The sequence below is a fragment of the Lipotes vexillifer genome, unplaced genomic scaffold (genome assembly GCF_000442215.2).
Source record: "Lipotes vexillifer unplaced genomic scaffold, Lipotes_vexillifer_v1.1 scaffold164, whole genome shotgun sequence".
Classification (NCBI taxonomy): Eukaryota; Metazoa; Chordata; class Mammalia; order Artiodactyla; family Lipotidae; genus Lipotes; species Lipotes vexillifer.
This window is the reverse complement of record NW_006789313.1, coordinates 3,784,298-3,807,102: the sequence shown is the minus strand read 5'-3', so window position 1 is coordinate 3,807,102 and position 22,805 is coordinate 3,784,298. Positions and strand designations below refer to the sequence as shown.

General features: G+C 42.2%; 1 protein-coding gene across 1 annotated transcript in view; it reads right to left on the bottom strand.

Moving 5' to 3' along the window:
- RYR3 (ryanodine receptor 3) overlaps positions 1-22,805 on the bottom strand; it is a 394,047-nt gene that overhangs the window by 316,875 nt on the left and 54,367 nt on the right. The window contains exons 6-7 of the mRNA XM_007462557.1: positions 5,067-5,141; positions 2,586-2,664 (exon numbers count right to left, since the gene is read on the bottom strand). Coding sequence (XP_007462619.1) covers positions 2,586-2,664; positions 5,067-5,141 — 154 coding nt within the window. The remainder of the gene's footprint in view (positions 1-2,585; positions 2,665-5,066; positions 5,142-22,805) is intronic.

The following is a 22,805-nucleotide window of genomic DNA, read 5'->3' as shown; positions in this document are numbered from 1 at the left end:
CTGAACCGTATCTGAGCTGCATGAGCGCCCTCCTCCTCCCCAGCAAACAGCAAGCTGGTCTTCTTCAAGGAGAATATGAAATGGGTTGGGGGTGAGGGAGGTAAATAAATTATTTTAGACTCTAGGCTTTCATGAACACCTGGTCAACACTTTCCCCTCTGCCTTTCTGCCAAAGTCAGCTTCTGATCAGCTACCTTGAACTTGGGTTGGTGCATGTGTTTCCTTAATCTGTCAGCAGAATTCACACCAAGTCTGATTTTAGGAATTTAGAAAAAAAAGTGCTAGAAAGAGTAATATTCTCTGCTGCTATTTCCCTCTATTTTTATTGGAGGTTCTAATAATTTTTTAAAAAGAACAGCTTTCCTGAACACATGACTAGAAAGTGGTTATTTCTCAAATTTCTTCCCAATTCTCAAAAAGTCTGAAGTCATTTTACTGGTATAAATAGAACGACCATATATGACTTTTCCGATTATGTGCTCTAAGACTGACAGCTGGTTTATATTTAGAGGTCAGCTTACACTCAGAATGTGTGGCACTTCACTCATTTTGTAATTTTCAGCAAAGGTTGACAACACCTTAGAGGAAATTATATTTTAAGAATGACACTTTAGCTGAAAACAAAGCAACCTCAAATCAAATTCAAATATAATCTGATTTCAGGAAGAAAAAAAAAAAAAAACCCGAAAGAGGCAGGCTCACTCTTCTGCTCTGTACAAAAAGGAGAGGGAAGGGCTCTCGTCAGGCGTTCTGGATGTGACTGTGCATGATGCAGAAACTGCAAATGCACATGGGTTAAACCCTAGATTTTTTTTTTTTCTAGATATCTGTAAAATCAGACAATCTGGATCATCCCCTTATGAACGGACGTAGTTTCAGCAAGACCATATGGACTTTGTCCTTGTTTGACTACCCAACAATGGAACTCCCTTCCTATTTGGGGGAGAATGTCATGACATCAAAGACTGAGACTTTGAGACGCTTCCTGCAGTGTGACCTAGGCTGTTTGCTCTTCCCTTGCCTTTGTTTCTGCCCATTTTCTAAGGCTGGGGCTCAGCTTCAGAGAAGGTCTACACAATATCCTTCCAGTAACCGCTCATTCTGCTTGAGTTAATGGAATTAGTTTCTGCTGTTTGCAACCAAGAATCCTGATTGGTCCATAAGCCCAACCTCTAAATAGAGCAGAAATTATGTATGTAATGCCCTTGGCAGATAGATTGTCCATGAATATTTCCAGCCACAGGGAACATCCTCCTTCCCGAGGCCAGCTGTTCCTCTACTGGATACTTGCAGATATTACAAAATGGTTTCCTTCTTTGAGACGAAATGGGCCTCTTTTCAACTTCTATCCATTGCTCCACTGGTCTTTGGAATAACCCACAGCAAGTCAGCCCCTTCTTTGATACTATAACTAGAAATATTTGTTGCCAATTATCTTAGCCCTCTGTTCTTCATTTCTGGTGTCCAGAGAGAACCTGCGTCTCCCTGGTCACCACCTTTCTTAGGATCCAACACTTGACTGTCATTATTTTCGACTGAACTAAAAAAAAAAAAAACAGCCAGTGTTCCCCAAACTATATGATGGTATATGATGTACAGCACTAGTGGTGGAGGGCAATTAAACAACACTGAATCATACAGTGAGAAATTTCTTTTATTACTTTTAAGCCTTCTGATTCTATCAGAAAGTTTTCACTTTGGAGCTTGTATATCATGAACACTTTTCTAATATTTGCCAACACCTCTTCAATTATTTAGTGACATGGTTTTCTTTTCTATTTATTTTTAAGGCAAGCAATACCAGTTTTCTACTTATACCAATGATTTTAGTTTAGTCTTATTATAAAATTATAAGTATAAAAGTAAGTAAATGTAAAGAAAAATATAAATTAAATAATAATAAAAGTGACGTACAGGAATGGCAAACCCCGCGATGGTGGATGTCATTGACTAGCAGTTGGGAAACACTGCTTTAAAAATAGCTGGTTCACTGCAGAATAAAATGGGACTACTCTTTTTAAAGATTTTTTTTTTTTTAATGTGGACCATTTTTAAAATCTTTATCGAATTTGTTACCATATTGCTTCTGTTTTATGTTTTGGTTTTTTGGCCAGGAGGCATATGGGATCTTAGCTCCCCAACCAGGGATCGAACTGTACCCCCCGCACTGGAAGTCGAGGTCTTAACAACTGGACTGCCAGGGAAGTCCCAGAACTACTTTTCTGATCTCAACACTATATTTCATTATGTAAACCCTTATTATGCTCTCTTTGTTTTTTAGCGATTATTCATTACCATTGGTTTCTTTCAGGAATAACTTCTCTACTTACTTTTGGTTCCTAACCCTAAAAATTGTTTTTCTTTGAGACCTTGGCAGACTGCAGTTAAAACATTATGCTTGCCCTCATTCTTAGTTCCTATGTTTTCATTACACATTCTTTTTTTAAATTCTCCAAAGTTTTATCAGACCAGGTTGATATTGACCAGTTTGGTTTGGAATCCCAAATGAGTAGCATTCAGTACCCTTCTCAAAAGCCCTTAGCCCAAGACCCCACTGAGCAGCAGACCTAGGCATGTTGACTTACCTGTGGCATGTTCCCGTAGACCTACATCAAAGGCAAGTTTATCTGTCTGGGATCTTGATGTAGTCAAACATGTTAGATACTGTGGAACAAGAGTAGATGCTAATGAAGTCATACTCTTCTGTCAAATCTTGGCATCTCACCACTAGTTGGCTTCCAGTTGTCAATTTCAACATTGAGCTACTATGAAAAGGGCCTGTTTATCTTGTTCATTGCTACAGTGCTTCTGGGATAGATTTTTGTAAAATATTTAAAACCTCAAAGATGCTCTTATCTGATGACCCAGTGATTTAACTCATAGGACTATGAGGAATAAGTTTGAAACAGAGAAAGTTTGAAATATTAAATATGCTTTTGTTCAAAGATACTCTGAGAAACTTTTAAACTGGGAACAATATAAACAGAACATAAATGGCCAACAATAATGGAAAGGTTGATAAACTTTGGTACTTTATTTCATGGAATATTATGTTACCACGAAGCATATTTTTCAAGCGTGTGTAACAATATGGAATATACACAAAATGGTGTACTTATATAGTTGCCACGTATGCAAAACTTAAATGCCTAGCGCCCAGGCTAAAGGGAATTACACCAAATTGATAACAAGTTGTCTTTGGACAGTGGGAGTGACCGCAATGATGCCCCCATTTCTATTTATTTTCTGTTTTTCCAATTCGTTATGAGCTTTAGAACTTCTCAAATAATGCCTATGGCTTTTTTTTTTTTTTTCTGATGATAAAAATACATGTGCATGTAAAAGTTAAAAATTATTTTAAAAAATAACTTAATGAAGGAAAAAAGTACACAGCCTGTTCCCTGCCTCCTTTTATTGACAGGCACAGTGGGTGGCCTTAGAATTAGACTGGGAGGCGGATATGCACTTGGCACAAACTTGCTGAGTTTTACTTCTAGTTCACTGCAACAGGAAAATGAAGAATCACTGTATTATACAGTCATCTTCATAGGCTGCACGCTCAATGCTGGTCCTAAAAGGAACTGGCCAGGATAGAGTTCATGTTAACCGAGAGTGGGATTTCTTGGGAGTGAGGGGCAACCAACCTAAGGATGAATAATGTAAACCTTCCTGTCTCTAGCACAATGCTAGCCTGAGTTTTCAAAGCCAGAAGTGTGCTTTTTGAGCTTTTGTTTATTCCATTTAGGTAGAAAAAGAGAGGTATTAGGGTTTTATTTACCCTATGGATAAGCACCAGATTCTTAAAGATGAATGATCACCTCTCAATTCTAGAGAGTGTCAGGGTGCAAAAGTTTCCCCACTCTCTGTCCCCATCTCCTGCTCAGATAACCTTCGATTTGGTCACTTTTGTTCTTTTACCTTTGCCAAGAGGGATTATCACAGATGAATGTTCATCTGTCCCCATCTCCTGCTCAGATAACCTTCGATTTGGTCACTTTTGTTCTTTTACCTTTGCCAAGAGGGATTATCACAGATGAATGTTCAGGCTGAAAAGGTCAACTTCTTACCAGTGCTCAGAAAAAAAAAAAAATGCTGCAATAAATAAATAATTTAAGAGGCAGCTGCTGCTCTCACTGCCAATTTGATAGTTCAAGCTTTGAGACAAACTTTGCAGCTGCTGCAGGTATAAAATGTGTGAAAATAAAGTCTTGAATTCATGTCACAGTTTTCCACTAGGGCTAGAGAAAGAAATCTTCCTTATACTGATAGCAAGGGAGAATGATACATGTAGGAACTGGGGGTAAAGGTTATTAGAACTGGTACATATTATACTTGATTGGGATCATGATATTCCTCTTAACACTCCCTGCAAAAGAACTGCAGTATCTGTGTTTAACAAATTATATTTATTTAAAACTTGAAAAAAATTTCAAGTTATAGTGAGTAATCGCCATTTCGGTTAATTCTGGTTCTAGATCCCTGAATAGATCAAAGCCTGACCTGCTTCCCGTGACTGCTTTGCTCATTGTCTGCCTCCCACCTCTGGATTAACATAATACCTTCAAATTCTTCCAGGACTGAAGGCACCAGATACCATCCTATTTCCTTTAGCTAGTAAAAGAGGAGAAATTTCACAAAAAATCCATTTGATTGCTTTTTCTCCTACGCTGGTTATGCTCGTATACGTCATATGTGCAAGTCATCAGTTATTCCACGGTTTATTTGACCATCCATTCAACAGATATTTACGGAGCATCTAGTATATCCAGGCACTGCACTCGGTCGAGGTAGGTTTAATTAAATACATTTAAAACAAGACACGGTCCTTCTCTGGAGTGGGGAGGAAGGTGGTCAGACATTAAACAAACATAAATATATAAGTGCTCAGTGAGGTAAGTTCCAGGAAGGAAACGCTAAGACAGTAATGTGCTACAGTTATTTCCATTTCAAATGATTCCCGCTGATTACTTAACCTGATCTAGACACTTGCTGGTTTCCAGCCCTTTCTTCCCTCCTCATCTTTCCCCTCCTCCTTGAATGGTGAAAGCGGATCCAGAGATGCTTACCATTCCGCTGAAGGAGTGCCGCAGGAGAATCGCGTGGCCGTACAGCAGGGTCCTGTGGCCACCCCCTTGTGCAGCCTGTGGGGAAGGAGGGCAAGAAATGTCAGCACCGGCCAGGCACGGCCTCTCTGACGGCAAAGCAGCACAAGAATTCTTAGAAGATAGACTACAAAGACAAGACCCATCGAGAAGCTCCCAAGGAATTCATTCTAGAAGCGAGTGGCCAGCCTACAGGCAGGGTGGGGAGGGTACTGGTGACCACAGCCATGCAACATCCCTGGGAGAGCGTGAGTGGGGCCTCTTCTTGAAAACAGCCCCTGCCCGGGATCAGCGGAAACCCAGAGCCGTTCTACTAGAGAAGCACGTAAATTAGATAGTTACTGCTTACCTTCCTTTGAAACTTCTCAGAAGCGTTCAGAGCGAGAGAGAGAGAGAAACAAATGTGAGGTAACTACGGCCTAGCGACAAAAAGGCAGCTTGGGGGCAGGCATATGGTCACAGTCTGTGCCTTGGGGTCTTTTCTCTTCAAGGCACTTTTGCCTCCTGCCCACTCACTTAAATGGGTTCTATTTACCCACATCGCACCAACGAGAGATGGCTCTGAAATCCAGGGCTTTAAAAGGGCAACCAGTGATGCGAGAATAGATCCTCTAGTTAAGGGTCCATCTAGGTGCCCTTTCTGTGCCCCACCAGGCAGCTCCACTCTGGCTGTTCACTCAATGGCAGCCCAAGCAGCGGGAGAGGCCCAAGAGGAAGAGACATAAAACCACCGGTGTCTGCTTCTTACTTTTCCCCTTATCTGATTGGCACCCCATGATCTGAACTGAATAGCACATGATAGGAGACAAGGCTATTATGTTTCCAGTTATAGGTGAAAAGGTAACATGGAAAACTGCAATCTACAGAAAATTCTAGAATGTTTTGGCATCAACATTTTCAACCTTTTACCCAAATCTCTCCCTGTCATGTTAACCTGCCCTCAGAGACAAGTCACATTTTTTTGATCACACACCCCTTTTAGGAAGAAATATTTGCGCATAGACCACCATCCCCAAATGTGGACAAAAAGAGAGCTCAAAGCCTGAGATTAAAATGAATCACAAACAGAAATTCTAACACTTTCCTTCCGTATGCCAAGGGCACCTCTTATGCATCATGTATTAGAGCTACATAGCAGCAAGCCCAAGGGCTGGTTCGAGGGTCTGCTTCTCTCCTGTGTCGACCCCTCATCAGGGCCACGGGTGATGAAGGGGAAGCTGATGGTGGAGAGAAGGCAGAGGTCTAGATGGTAAGACCTGAAGTAATTCTATTTCAACTCTATTTGGATTAACAGAATCACCCTGTCAAAGAGATGATTTTTCATGTCATACAAGGAGCCTAAAGAAAAGGAAAAAGATAAATGTGGTATCATGTTAAAAAAAAAAAAGCCGGTAACTATATATAAACGTGGCTGTGCTTTTTTCCCCACAGCTCTAGAGATATTTAAATGCTCTCTAGACCTTAATACTACGGAAGGATTAAATGTTCTTCACAATATTTCTGAATTTCTTGAAACCATCTGAACTAACTTTAGTTGCTGTATTTACGAACGTGTCAACAGCTTACATTAAAATCAGTCACACTAAAGGATTTTCATTATCTTGTCAGGCTCACTGACAGTTGTAATGTTACAAGTTAATTAATAGCTCACAATGGCTTATGTTGTGGGTTTATGCTCCCAGACTAGTCCTGTGCCTCAAACTGAACTACTCACTGAACTATACATCCCATTGTTAACCATGGGTCACACCCTCCTCCGATTCTTCTTTGTTCCTGTCAACTCTGTGAGTAATGGTAGGTAAAGAGTCAGGAGTTGCTGACCCCCAAAGTGGCACTAAGGGGCCTGTGCTATCCTTCTCTGGCAATGCTGGAAACATCTCCTGGCTCTCATGTCCTCAATTATGATGCCAACAGAAAAGCAGAGTGACTTAACTACCCCACTGGGATTGAAGGGAACGACCCATGCCAACTCTTCCCTCCACTAAGATCTCAGATGCTTGTGCACATCAGCTTGTTAATACACAGGCGGCTGGACCCCACTCCACTGTGTCTGCTTTACTAGGCTCGGGGTGGAACCTGAGAACTTGCATTTCTAATAAGTTCCAGGGAAAATGACATTGATTATGCTGCCGGACCAGAAACCACATTTTGAGCACCAGTGCTTTAAGGAATGATGGAGCTTCCGTGCCAGAAAGGTAACGGAGCTTTTTCTGCAGAAGCTTTTTTTTTTTTTTTTTTGCGGTACGCGGGCCTCTCACTGTTGTGGCCTCTCCCGTTGTGGGGCACAGGCTCCAGACGCGGAGGCCCAGTGGCCATGGCTCACGGGCCCAGCCGCTCCGCGGCATGTGGGATCTTCCCGGACCGGGGCACGAACCCGTGTCCCCTCCATCGGCAGGCGGACTCTCAACCACTGAGCCACCAGGGAAGCCCTGTGCAGAAGCTTTGATAATCGTCATCCTGGTGAGAGCTATCACTGGCACACACCACGCCTCAGGTGCTTTACACCCATCATAGTTCATCCTCCTAACTTTTCAAGGTAGGAATCATTTCATCCACTTGGAACGTGAGGAATCTGAATGAAACTCAGAGAGGAAAGGATCTTGCCACAGGTCACACAGCCGGATGTGGTGGTGATGGTGGTGGGAACTGAACTCAGAGTTAATTCCAAAACCTGACTCATTTCACTGTACTTTTTACAATATATTCATTTGCCTACTGTGTACAAAACCAGGGTACACAGCACCAGGAAGAATAGGATAGAAAGATTCTTCCTCAGCTCCTTAATGAAGGTGAATTGATACAGTTGGAATTAAATGAGCTCTAACTACATGGCAGGCACATAACTACACTAAGTGCTGTACGGGAATCATCTCATTCTATCTCTTAATTAGTGCTGCGAAGTAACCATGGAATTACCTCCATTTTATGGAAGCACCAACTGAGGCTGCAAGAAGTAAAGTAAGTTGCTCAAAGTCATACAGGTTCCAAGGGCAAAGCTGGGATTTAACAAAGATGAGGGATTTAACCATATCCTCTATTATCTCCCTCTCAGTATTCTGGCAGGAGACAAGGCTTGTGTATAAAAAACCATGTTACAAATAGAAATGACATCCCTGTTCAAAGAGGTGAAGACAAACAGCATTGGAATAGACCAGGAGGGTAACGAGGGTGTTAAGGAATTGCTTTATCAAAAAGGTAGACAGTAACATTCTAGTAGGACTGTTGATGTGTAATGATAATTAAAAAAAAAAAAAAAAAAAGAGGAACCCATATAGGCAAAGTGCTGGAGGTGAGGGTATGAAGTACACGTGGGGACTGGTGGGCGATTCACTGGTTAGTGTTGGGTTTGATGAAAGGGAATAGCTGGAAATGAGTTAGGACGCAGGTACAGGCCTGTCAGATTATGGAGGGCCACACCTGACCGTTCCACAGCTAATGGGACACTGGTAGAGGTTGGGTTTTTTTTTTTTAATCATGTAAATGTTTTGTTTTCTTTTTCTTTCTTTTTTTTTTAACATCTTTATTGGAGTATAATTGCTTTACAATGGTGTGTTAGTTTCTGCTTTATAACAAAGTGAATCAGTTACACACATACATATGTCCCCATATCTCCTCCCTCTTGCATCTCCCTCCCTCCCACCCTCCCTATCCCACCCCTCTAGGTGGTCACAAAGCACCGAGCTGATCTCCCTGTGCTATGTGGAGAATGTCACAATCAAAACTGTCCCTTAGGAAGGTAACACTGACTACAAAATGGTAGAAGGACTGAAGGCATCAAACCCTAAGGACAGAAAAGATCATTCTCTCATTCAGTTTCCAGGACAACCTACGGAGAGGATGTAGACCAAAAATCTTGGAGTCATCCTTTACTCCATCCTCCCTCTCTCACTCCACAGTCCATCCAAAGCACCTTCGGTGCCACCTTCAAAATGTATTCTCTAACCGACTATTCAGTGTCCCACTGCTACCTGTCTGGTCCAACCTATTGGCCTGTCTCACCCTGACTATAACACCTCCTAACTGTGCTCCCTGCTGCACCCGCCCCGTTTATAGTCTGAGCTAACACAGCAGTCCGAGCCATCTGTTTAAGACTGTCAATCACCTCACGTTAATTTTCTTGCTCAGAACCCTCCCAATGGCTTCCTTTCACACTTAGAAATATGACGTCCTCACCATGGCTTCTAAGGCCCTGCATCAGGAATTGGCAAATTTTCCCTATAAAAGACCAGACAGTAAATAACTGAGGCTTTGCAGGACACGTATGTCATGTAGTCTTCTTTTTTAAACAACTTTTTCAAAAATTAAAAGCCATTTTTACCTAAAGGGCTGTACATAAACAAGCATAGGCTGGATTTGGCCTGCTGTTGTGATCCCTGCCCTACTCGATCTGGTTCCCTCCACCTATCTGACCTCATCACCTGCCAGCAGGAGGGTCTCCACCACTCCCTCTGCTCCAGCCCCATGGCCCTGCCTCTATTCTTCAGACAAGCAATCTCCTACTGCAGGGCCTTTGCACATATGCTTCCCTCTGCCCGGAATGCTCTTCCTGCAATATTCTCATGGCTCATTTCCATCCTTATTCATCTCTGTGTTCAGATATCTTATTAGAGAAGTCTTCTCTGATCATCTCTTCTAAAAGAACAATCCCCCTTACTTGATCACATTGTTTCTGCTTTATTATTTCTCATGGCATTTATTAGCTGATATATTGTTTTTGACATGTATCTCCCCTCCCTCTCTCCCCCTAGGACATAAGCTCCATGAGTCTTTGGTGTGTTCTCTGCCATATCAACATCACTTTTATCAGTGCCTGACAAACAGGAGGCACTCATTTTCATATTTCATCTTCCTATTTCCTGAACAAATGAATAATAATTGGATGAGACAGTCCTTTTGTCTGCCTTATACAAACGGAAAAAGAGAAGCTTTCCTATGGTCAGCTTGTAAGCAGCGAGCTTGGATTTCAACTTGGGTCTAACGACAAATTCTACCAACTCTTTTCACTATTTGATGCTAATTCTAGACAACATTCCAGGATATGCTATGATATGATATGCTACATAGGAGACTTCACGGGTCTGTTCCCAAGCGGGATCCAGACCTCAAGACTGTGAGACTTTATTGGGATGGCAGTCCTGCCCCTGCTGGGAGTGACCTTGGCCATCATCATTGGCAGAATGAGATTATATGGTACCACCTCGTGGGATGGGAGTGCAGCAGCGGGTGAAGCCAGCAAAAGCACCCTGATGCCATGTCCTGAGGAAAAATGTTCCACTAGATCATTAATTCAATCATCTCGTCTGTAATTTCAAAAGTGATTCTGTCACTGACATTTCTTTAGGAGGTTCCCAGAGGACACTGTCACCCAGTAAGATAATCCCAATATGGCAACAAAGGAGAGGGGAACTCTGCTTCTCTCCAGCCATACATAAATGCTTCAAGACTGTCAGATCTCTAAGCCACCTTCTTTTATAATCTGGAACCCCAGATTCCACTTTGGGGCTTCCAGGATCTGGAAAGTCTCCTTGTGGATCTAACATAAGCTGTGAAAGCTTGGGGGGCTACCTTCCTGGAGGGCTTGCAGGGCACGACATCACTTCCTGGGTGTGGATGTGTGTACTTTCATTTTCTTTTCCTCCCCCACTCCCCTCCCTTCCACTCTTTCAGGCTATCAAAGAAAGAAAGGAGCCTTGCTAGAAGGTCACAGAGCAATGTTTCCTCCAACACGCTGGAGACCCTTTACATCGCCCAGGAGGTTTCCTCTGACACAAGCGACAACTAAATAACAATGATGCCATACAAGTAAAAAAACAGTAACACCTAATAGCAGAAGCAAAAGCAAGTAACCTAGTATTTTCAGTTAGAAAACATAACGAAAGTTTCTATTCATAATTGCTACAAGATATTAAAAAGTTTAGGAATTTACCTAAATGTTGAGCTAAACCTTCAAAATGAAACTACAAACTTTTGCTTTATAAAACAAAATTTGACTTGATGAAATGGAAATGTGTACTTTGTTACAGAATGAAAATACCAGTATTTGTTAATGCTTATTCTCCTAAATTTAACTTACAGATTTAATGCACTTTTAATGAAAATTCCAGTAGGCTATTTAGGCATTCAACAAAATCACTATAAAGTTAATCTGCAAGCAGAAACATTAAGAAATTTATTCTGAAAAGGAACCAAGTTTCAGAAAATGTTACAAAGCAAAATTCATTCATTCATTCATTCTGGTAATGGTTCAAAAGAAGAATGTAACACAATACAGACAGTCCATAAACAAATCTGAAATGCAGCATATGATAAAGCAGATTTTTAGTACAATGCGGGGAAGGCAGGATTATTAAGCAAATGTCTCTTTGTTTGATACGTGGAGAGCAAAATAGAAAAGTATTCCGTAAGATCTACAGGAAATATAAAAGATAGATTATGGATGGGTAACAGAGTTAAATAATTTATTTTAAAATTAAACTCTTAGACAACTAGCATGTAATAAATAGTCCACATTCTTTTACAGAGCTAATACTTATCTATGCTCTGAAGCAACAGATAAATTCAAAGGAAATAAAAAGACAGGATTTTACCAAGATTTCTAAACTTCAGAACAATGGAAACGTCGACACTTAACAGACTACAGAAATTCTTTGTATCACTTTGACAAAAGGATTAACATCTCATTGAAATGTAAGAAAAAATCATCAAATAAAGAAATGGGCAAAGGATATGAATAAATGATTCATATCAGGAATAAAATTAAAACATATGGCAGAGATTTTATCTCTTCTAGTAATGAAAGGAATGACAAAGCAACTCTGATGTATCATTTTTCATCAACTAAATTTTCAAAAATGGGGAAAAAGCCTTAATGCCTGCCATCAGAGTTGCAGTTTAGCCGGTGTTACCCTGTAAGGTGGCACTGAATACAAGTCTTTTGAAAAGCAAGATGGTAGTATATAAAAAGAGCCATAAAGAAGTCAGTAAACTTTGCTGTAGTAATCCTACTTCTGGGAGTAATTCAAAAAAAGCAAAACGGTTTGCACACTGTTGTGAAGAGAGCATCATAATGGGGCAAACAAAAAACCCGGAAAGGACTTGACTATCCAAAAGAAAAATATTGTCTAGTAAAAGATGGGGCTTCTTCAGAATGTTCTACCCTGCAACCATGAAAGGAGACAATTTACAGAGGCTACTGGAAACACAGAAAATGGTTATGATAGACCACTGTGGAAAAGGCAGAATGCAAAAATGCCTTCTACTATATATATATATATATATATATACACACACACACACATATATATATATATATATATATATATATATATATGCAAGAATGATAAGGAAACCTATAAAAATGAAATAGCCATTTGGGTGGTTGCAGAACCACTGGACTTTCCTTTTCCAAATTTTTCTTTAGCACTACTACCACATGATCATTTCAGTAAAACGTCCGTGTGCATGGGACGCAACACCGTGCTGCATGTGTTTAAAACAATGGAGGGCTACGAGAGTGTTCTGTCTCTTTGTTAAAACTTCAGTTGCTCGAGGTGTGATTTATTTGCCAGAATCCTCTGTAAATGACTTCACCTGTCTGAAAGGTGGCTGGCAAGGCATACCTAGCATGCTTGCAGTTAGGCACTGACTCCAGAGTCTAGCCCTACCCTGGTGTTGGACAGAAAGCCCAGAGAGGCAGCCTTTATCCAAGACACCTCTGTCCTCCCCTGAGTTCCCTCAGGCCTATCCCAGACTCCATAGGGAAAATCTCTTGCCCAGGGAGTCACTCACGCTTGGATCTCAAACATCCTGGCTCTTCTGACAGCCCTTAGTGGATCTTTCACCTTGGATCCCACCCTTGTCCCTAGAGACATGTTTTCTACACTACTCCATGCTTCCCAAGGCTGCCCCCACCAGCCATCAGATTCCAGGTCTACCTTCCCCAACTGCTACAAGCCATCACACCCTTCTGGCCAAATTCCCAAGACCCCACTCTAGCACCCCACTGTTCTAGGAGGGGTTGACAGAACCGCATAATCAGTGGGACAGTTGGGACTCCCCAGCTCAAATGGCACCGAAGGAACTCTTGGGGCACTTTCCAACCAGGTCTTAGATTGGAAACTCCTGGGAACAGAGGCAATTTTCCCTCTTTAATGACAGTTAAAGTAGTATACTGGAATTTACAAAGTCCTGGGGTGGGAAGGCACATGTACAGATGACTAGTGATTTAGAGTCAGAGTCAGGGAATATGACAACAGCAATTCCATAAGCACTTTCTAGCCATCCTAACTCCCTCACTATGTGTGAAATCCTGAAAAACCCAATACAGGAAACTAAACTCTTTTCTCCACCACCTTTTCTGGATCAGATACCCTACTCTTCAGCTAGGTAATTGCCAAGTCCAGCTTTTGGTTCCCCACTTAGGGATATAAAGACACTATAAGAAGTCTAAGGTATCATTCTTACAATTTGACACCTTGAGTTTTCACTTATAAAAGGATGATTAATAATGGATCTAAAACTCTTAGTCAAAGATTTCTGAGCCATTGGCTATACAGAAAGCAACAGTATCAGGATGGAGTCCCCTAATGAGGTTTCCTCTATAAGAAACGCTTCAAGTGAGTCTGGGCCAACTCGACCACAACAGTGCAGGCTCTTAAGGAGGCCACATTCTTAGCATCCTTCATGGGCCTCTTGGGATACTGTTAAAAACTGAAATCATGAAATAGAATTTTAATGAAGTTCAGAAAAGAGGAAGTGCAGCGTCTGACAGCCCACTTCCCACGTTCAGTGATCACGACAGTCTTCCCAGTTGCCCTACTGACAAGACAGACCCACGACTCACAAGCTGCAGGCACAGTACAACCCCAAAGAGAAGAGGTTAAAGCTCGTCTGCAGAGGGCCTAGGGCAGAACTTGACCTCCCAGCAAGGTCAGCAGGGTGACCGTGACTCAAGGAGCCCGACCTCCCATGCCCTCAGTACTGCTCGCTCACCATCACTGCATATCCCAGGGCCCAAGAACAGAGCGCTCAAAAAGCTGTGCACAAAGGCAGGCTAGTCTCTTTTCTTTCTTTCACTTCTTAAATAGAGGAAAACAGGCAAAACCCAAACAATCCATCCCCCAACCATCTAGCACTGAATGCCAAATTTACCATTTCCATAGTTTATCATTCATTGTATTCAGCCAACCCAACCTCCTGGAAGCACCTAGAATTCTTCTTCCTGGGCGAGAACATTTTGGCAAATCTCATTTTTGTTCAAGTCATTAATTTCATAGCCACATGGAAGTACTTCAGGACAAAAGGATGAAAGGCCAGAGCCTTATGTGAGAAAATGTAAGCTCTGGGCCATGAGCCTTATCTGTAACAAGAACCTGCACAGCAAGGAGGTATTTTCTTCCAGGAAAGTGCCTACACGGCTTCTCTTTTGCACAGATGTGGCCGAAGGGGTGAGGGAAATCAGAGAGATGGCTCAGATGACTTAGGGATCGCAGAGGAGCTGTTGTTATGACCCCGAGTTCATTATTTCCCGTGAGCACTTCAAGTCATGAGAAGGAAGAGCCTGTGCATGGTGCAGATTTGAGCCCTGAATGCACGACTAAAGGTAACTGAGGAATCTCCTGCCTTTCAAGTCTTTAAAAATAAAGGTCTCGGCTCTTTGAGAATGGTGGACACATGCAACCATGTTCCCATCCCAACCCACGACATTTGGGGAACAAATTAAATGACTTTTGGAGGTTCCCACTCGGGCTGCGGTTTTACAAATGCTGATTCTGAAACAGGAGGATAAGCATTCTCCATTGAGGGGGAAAATGGTGGCCATTGGGACGCCTCCAAATTGAGCACGGGGTCATTCTAGTTGCACCTGTGCTTCTCTTTGCAGGTAGACACCACAGGGAAACCAGACAGCCAGGATGGTAGCTGGAACATATTTCCTATTATGGTATCTTTTAAAGGAGCAAATTGACAGGAGATATTTGTCAGGGTATTAAAGACATTTAGATTGATGACCTTTGAAAGAGGTGAAGCAATTATTTTCTTCTCTGAATTAATTTCCCCCCTTCCTCCTATAGCTGACTAACAAATTTCTAAGAATCTGACATCGCCAAGTTCATTCTCTAAATAAAAGGACCCTGTCAGCCAGATTTGTTTTCCAGGCACTGCTCTAGTTTTTATTTGAACCATACATCCTCATCATTCATCAGGCCTCTGACGGGATGGTGGACCAGTGGCCACGTAGGGTCAAGACAAAGAACTCTGCTCAACCATTTCCTTTCACCCAAGGCACCGTACAACAAATATCTCCTACAAAGAGTTTAACATCTAAAAGGTCAGATTACCTGGACATGAAAAATCAAATACTGTCTTTATCTACTATGCCTCTAGGAAAAAAAAAAAAAAAAATCACCATTCATCCTGGGAATTAACAAAATAGGCGTAAGTTTTTATCATAAAACCACTACTGAGTCCGACTGCGTGCAAACACCTCTACTCATGTGGGTTATGAGGAAGAAAATGAACTCAAATATATTTTGTTGTTTGATCCTCCTCTCTCTCTCCTGCACTCTTTAACCAATTGTTTTTCTCTCCTGGATGTCCTTTATCAACACAACTTCTGTTTCCTTCATCCCTCTAACCCCCTTGCACTGTTCCCAATTATGATCTTGCTGGATAGAGATAAATTCATCCTGTCTTCTCTACATCCACAAAATAAGCCTAGGGTCAAGTTTACATTTCCAAGCAGAACACACAAACAAAAGCCTGACCTTTCCTTGAAGTATATGAAGTGGCCTTAGGTGGAGAAGCTGATTCTCAAAGAGTTCTGTGGATGTGTGGGCCTGTGGATGGATAGAACAGGTGCTCTTAATACTTCCTATGTGTCTGTGGACCATACACTGCTTGGAGAGCAGTGGAAATGGTTCTCCTGAACCTCTCATGGGTTGATTATACAGAAGTGCTCCTCAATCCCAGCTATCCCTCAGAATCATTGGTAGACCTTTCAAAATGAAAACAAAGTGAGGAAAAAATAACTACAGCCTCAAAGGCAGGGCCATTTGCCTAAGACTCTTATTTGGTAGGTCTCCGGTGGGTCCCGGGATCCTAGGTAATTCTAACGAACAGCCTAGCTTGAGAGCCACCACCCCTCTGGGACTTCCCCAGCCACACTGGACCCTTCATCTAAGTAACTGGTATGATGCTTACAGTCAGCAAGTACTGGGTTGGCCAAGAAGTTTGTTCAGGGTAAGATGGGACGAAGAACCCAAACGAATTTTTTGGCCAGCCCCATATTTCCCCATTCTCAGAAGCATCATTCTGGACCAGTGGCTGATTTTCCTTTTAGCATTTCTCTAGAATCCTGCCAAAGCAAAGAATAAACATGGTTGTTCCCCCTTGCCCTTGATAGCTCTAGGACTAGTGTTCAGCTATAACTCTCTGTCTCTTAGCTCTACTGCCATGTATGTGACAGGGGGAAAGACACAAATTTCTACCGTAAAACCTGTGTGGTGAGGGCTCTAGACAATTCAAACTTGGTAGAAAAAGAGTTCCAGGCCCACCACAATGACCTCTAGATCTCTACACCCATCTTCTTGGTGTCCAAGACCAGCTAGACCCTTCCTGTTCTGTGTCACCTGCAATCTGGCCTTCCCTCTCCCACCAGTCTGGAATTCATAAGGCCTGGGAAGAGATGAAGTTGAAGGCAAAAAGCAGAACACATTAGGGGGGAGGGGCTTTACTTTTCATCTCTCACTACTTGGTCACCCCCTCCCCAATCAGTCATTTCCAGTCTTCTGTTCTCACTTTGGTTGCTGGGTCCCCAGCCATTAAGAGTGCCCTTCTGGGGCTTCCCTGGTGGCGCAGTGGTTGAGAGTCCGCCTGCCGATGCGGGGGACGCGGGTTCGTGCCCCGGTCCGGGAGGATCCCGCATACCGCGGGGCGGCTGGGCCCGTGGGCCATGGCCGCTGAGCCTGCGCGTCCGGGGCCTGTGCTCCGCAACGGGAGAGGCCACCACAGTGAGAGGCCCGCGTACAGAAAAAAAAAATTTTTAAAAAGAGTGCCCTTCTGCATTCTCACTTATAACATTCTACCTCTTTCCCTGCATCTGTAAGGTCTCTTAGAGTTGTTTTGAATCATCTAACGCTTGGGCAGTGCTATTCACATGGCTGCTTTCAATAGCTTAAATCTAAGTGTTCTTGCTACCAACCAGTTCTTCTGTCAAAGAGAAAAACTTCAGGGTTTTTTTCTGAAAAAAATGTCTCCTCTGCTGATCTGTGAATGGAAGCCAGGACTTGGGTAGAGGAAGCACTATCTGATCTATTTTCTCGCCATTGTGCAGGGAGTAAATGCATCACACTGACACTGAGAGGATAACCAACTGGGACTGACAGTAACACCAACTAGAGCTGCAAGACAGCACAGAAAATCTTTGTGGGCAAGGGAAGAAAGGCACATTAAAATGGCCCCTGCTATCGATGAGAGGAGGAGTAGAGTGGCTGGCTCAGAAACACCAGGTATGGGTTTTACAGTTTGAAAAAACTTATGCCAAAATAAGCAAAACTAAATCTCAGTTGTGCTGATGTTCGCCTCCTTCAATGGTTGGAGAAAAATCAATCAATCATTTCCCAGTGGGGTTGTGATGTGATGGCTAATATAATACAATGTTATCATTTGGTACAGTAAAGAACACTGCAAACAATGAATTAGCTGACAAAGAAATACAGAAAATGATCCCATTTACAATAACATCAAAAAAAATACAATCCTTAGGAATAAATTTAGCCAAGGAGGTAAAAGATGTTTACACTGAAAAATACAAGGCATTGATGAAAGTGAAAAAGACACAAATAAACAGAAAGATGTCCTGTGTTCGTGGATTAGAAGAATTAATATTGTTGAAATGTCCATACTACCCGAAGCCATCCACAGATTCAATACATTCCCAATCAAGATTCCAATGGCATTTTTCATAGACATAGAAAAAACAATATTGAAATTTGTATGGAACCAAACTGTATTACAAAGATACAATAATCATACCTTTATGGTACTGGCATAAAACATAGACACATAGGCCAATGGAACAGAATTAAGAGCCCAGAAGTAAACTCACGCATATATCATCAACTAATACTTGACAAGGGAGCCAAGAATACTCTGTGGAGAAAAGACAGTCTTCTCAATAACTGGTTCTGGGAAAGCTGAATATTCACATGTAAAAGAATGATCTTACACCACTCGAAAGTTAACTCAAAATGGATTAAAAACTTGAACGTATGACCTGAAACCATAAAACTCCTGGTAGGAAATGCAGAGGAAAAAACTCCTCGACATACGTCTCGGCAGTGATTTTTTGGATATGACACCCAAAGCAAATGCAACAAAATTAAAAATAAACAAGTGGGACTACATCAGACATAAAAACTTCTGCACAGCAGAGCAGACAATCAACAAAATGGAAGAAAATATTTGAAAGTCATATATCTGATAAGAGGTTAATATCCAAAATACATGAAGAACTCAGACAAATCAACAGCAAAAAAAATCCAAATAATTCAATTAAAAAATGGGCAAAGGATGTGAAGTGACATTTTTCCAAAGAAGACACACAAAGGCCAAGTATATGAAAAGGTGCTCAACATCGGTACTCATTAGGGAAATGATATATCACCTCGTGCTTGTTAGAATGGTTAGTATCAAAAAGACAAGAGATGGCAAGTGTTGGCAAGGAAGCAAAGAAAAGAGAACCCTTGTGCACAGCTGGTGGGAATATAAATTAGTGTAGCCACTGTGGAAAACTGCATGGAGATTCCTCAAAAAATTTAAAGTAGAACTACCATATGATCCAACAATTCCACTACTGGGTATTTAACTGAAGGAAATGAGATGACTTTGTCAAAGAGATATCTACACCCTCCATGTTCAGTGCAGCATCATTTACAATAGTGAAGATATGGAAGCAACCTAAGTGTCCATCAACAGATGAATGGGCAAAGAAAATGTGGTACAATGGAAGACGATTCAGTCACAAAAAGAAGGAAATCCTGCCAGTTGCAACAACATCGATGGACCTTGAGGGCATTATGCTAAGTGAAATCAGTCAGACGAATACTGTATAATCTACTTACATGTGGACTCTAAAAAAACCCAAACCCAGGGGCTTCCCTGGTGGTGCAGGGGTTGAGAGGCCACCTGCCGATGCAGGGGACACGGGTTCGCGCCCCGGTCCGGGAAGATCCCACGTGCCGCGGAGCGGCTGGGCCCGTGAGCCATGGCCGCTGGGCCTGCGCGTCCGGAGCCTGTGCTCCGCAACAGGAGAGGCCACAACAGTGAGAGGCCTGCGTACCGCAAAAAAAAAACAACAACCCAAACTCATAGAAAATGATATCAGATTTGTGGTTACCAAGGCAAGGAATGGGCAGTAGCAGAATTGGGTGAAGGTGGTTAAAAGGTACCAACTTCACTTATAAGATAAATAAGCCCTGGGGATATAATGTACAACATGATGACCTTAGGTAACACTACCGTATGGTATGTTTGAAAGTTGCTAAGAGAGTAAATTCACAAGGAAAAACAATGTTTTTGTAATTATGTATATGAGGTGATGGATATCACCTAAACTTATCACGGTAATCATTTCACAATGTGTGTATGCCAAGTTGTCGTGCTGTAGACCAGTGTTGTATACCAATTATATCGCAATTAAACAACAACAAAAAGAATACTGCAATTGAATTCTGCTCTTTATACTCAGAGCGATCACTGCTGACTGTGAATGATCCTCAGAAGCCTGAAGAAGTAAATATGTTGTCTAAAGAGTCTGCAGGGAGAGGGAAAGTCAGAGGACCAGACAGACTGTCTTGAACCAGGGCAACTAAAAAATTCCTGGTAACTTATCACTGTCTAGTAATTAATATGCATCTATAGCTGTTTACAGTAGCCAAGACTGCATTCTTGAGAGAGCCCGGGACTACCGCAGTCCTCTTGTTTCTCCCACTGACATTGACTGAAATCAGCGTAGCTAATAAAGCATGGATTTGTATATCCCTGTTGCCCTACACACCAAAGTGGCTGCCCAGAGGGAACAATGAACTGGGAAACAGCAGTTGCTCATTCTCTTGGCGACCCAGGTCAATCGCCTGGGGTCAGAGAAGTGTGGCTCCTGCAGCTCAGACCTCTCCCAGGCCCTTAGCATCACCCAGGGCTGAGGCCTGCCTGGGTGCAATATGGGAGTAGAAGAGGGAGTTGAATCCACCACAAAGTTTACAACCCTGAGCAGAGCAAGAGGTTCTGAAATGCTAGCATCTTGCTAAATATACACCCTCCATTTTCCCCGTTATTGGAAATCTCTGGATGAAATTGGTACAGAAACATGTTATTGGACCCTGTTAAAGGCTGAGAGAAAGAATGTGAATTTGAGATATTGTATTACTTCAGGTCATTTTTTCCAAAATTTGTGTAAATCCTAAAATTGGATCAGAGTTTGCCAACAGTCCCTTTAGCAAGCTGATGTGGGAAAATCCCCACGAGGGCAGGAGATAAGGTAAAGTTGCCGCGGTTGCAACATGGGGAAACAGTCCTACAAACTATTGGGGCAAAATGCCAGGTCCTCTGGCCCCTGGAGCTGTGTCCTGAACTGAACACACAACGTACTGCGTTAACTTAGAGAATCAGCACCATGGACAGCACTCTCTGATTGCCTGACTAAAGGTGTCTCAAGAATCACAACTCAGTTACCGGTATCCACTAATAAGATAAAATCTATAGAGATTTTTGTACTCCAGCAGTAATTCTGAAAATTTCTAATACCAAGTCATAAACTTCAGAAAAGGGACAACTATTCAAAGATATACACATAGCTTAAAAAAAAAAAAAGGGATGAATTCAACTTACCTTTCTGATACCTCACAAAAGACATGCAAACAGGTGTTTTCAGGAGTGGTCATGCCATGAGTTTCCATCACTGGGCCCAGCACCAACCAGAGAGCAGGACTCAGGGGAGTCAGGAAGAGGAAACACTTCCTCAAGCAAATCCCCAAAGGTTGTTCTTCAGCAGAAGCCTGCATGGCGCTGGCCACACTGACACAGGCACAGCTCCGAATTCATGCTTAAGAACAACATCCTGGCTCTCCTGCCCACCGCCCTCCACCTTATAAAAGCAGAGGAGCAGCAGAGAAATGGGGCAGGGAACCAGCCTCTAGCCGCACATCACTAATGAGATGGAAGCGGGTGATTCTTAATAACGTGCTGACTCCACTTCTCTCCATAACAGAAACAAAAGAGGCACAACTGGTGCCTATGAACTCAGAGGCCTCTTCCTTCCATCACGGAGCTAAGACCTGGAGCTATCCACCAAGGAAGATGTGAATAACTACCACCAACAAGGGCACCAACTATCTGGGTTACAAAATCAAAAATGTTTTGTAAATAAGCCGAAGCACGTGTGTGGTGTTTCGCCGAAGCCACTTAGAACATGGAGTCCACGAGCTGTACATGAGAATATGCCTTAGGGGTTCACAAGCTCAAGAACTGGTGCGATTTCAACAACAGAATCAAAATGGATCATCCATGGTTGCCAATCTTACTTTTTGCCCAATAAAGGCATTTATAAAAGAAAGAAAGCAAGAAAGCTGTCACTTACACTATCACTATAATTTGCAAAAAGAAAACACACCAACTTTATTATAGTTATAAAATACTAAAAAGGACATAATCATTATGCTAAATGAAATCAGCCAGATAGAGAAAGGCAAATACTACTGTATGATAACACTTATATGTGGAATCTAAAAAACACAACTAACAAAAAAGAAGCAGACTCACAGATATTGAGGACAAACTAGTGCTTACCAGCTGGAGGGAGGAGGGGCGATACAAGGTGGGGAAAGTGGGAGATACAAACTATCGGGTGTAGGACAGACTACAGGGATGTATTGTACAACATGGGGAACATAGCCAATATTTTTTTAATAACTGTAAATGGAGTATAACCTTTAAAGATGGTATAAAAAATAAATATTTTTTAAAAAGGACATAATCACAGAAAATAAGAAAGACAGAACTTTCCATTTATAAAGTTGGATTAATGAAACAATTCATACATTGTCTTTATCTTCCTACTTTTCCTGAGGACCTGCAGATTCTTCCTCATGGACAGACACCGGTCCTGGAAGAGCATCCTAAGATGTCCAGGAGCCACTAATGTAGTTCAGAGGCCCCATGTCGCAGAGGGGTAGAACGAGGCCCAGAGAGCAGCGAGGCCCGAGCCAGAAATGCCCAGCCCCTGCTGGTGCTGCACTTCCCTCCCTCCCATCAGATCCCTCCTCCCCACTCGGTACCAACCTAAGTCTCAGTTACAGGAGACGGCAGGTAAAAACAAGCGTTCTGCCTTTAGCTCTCCTACTCTTCCGCTACAGAGCTGGAGGCCCTTTTACCCCATGAACTCCCTACATCTTGTTCTTCTTGTTTTCTTTCCATTTGATGCCATTCGGTCATTCCAGATCCTTCCATTGTAAAACCAGATATTAGTAATCATAGGATTGGGACACTGGCTACAGGGTTTTCACTCCAGTGAGGATTAAAGCGCCAGTTGAGATAAGGGTTTCTCTGGAACCAAGTTAATTTTTCTTTACCAGAATTTCAAAATAGAATAGAATTTCATTAAACTTTCATGAAATGAAAATAAGCTGGAGTTTTTTTCTAGTTCACTGA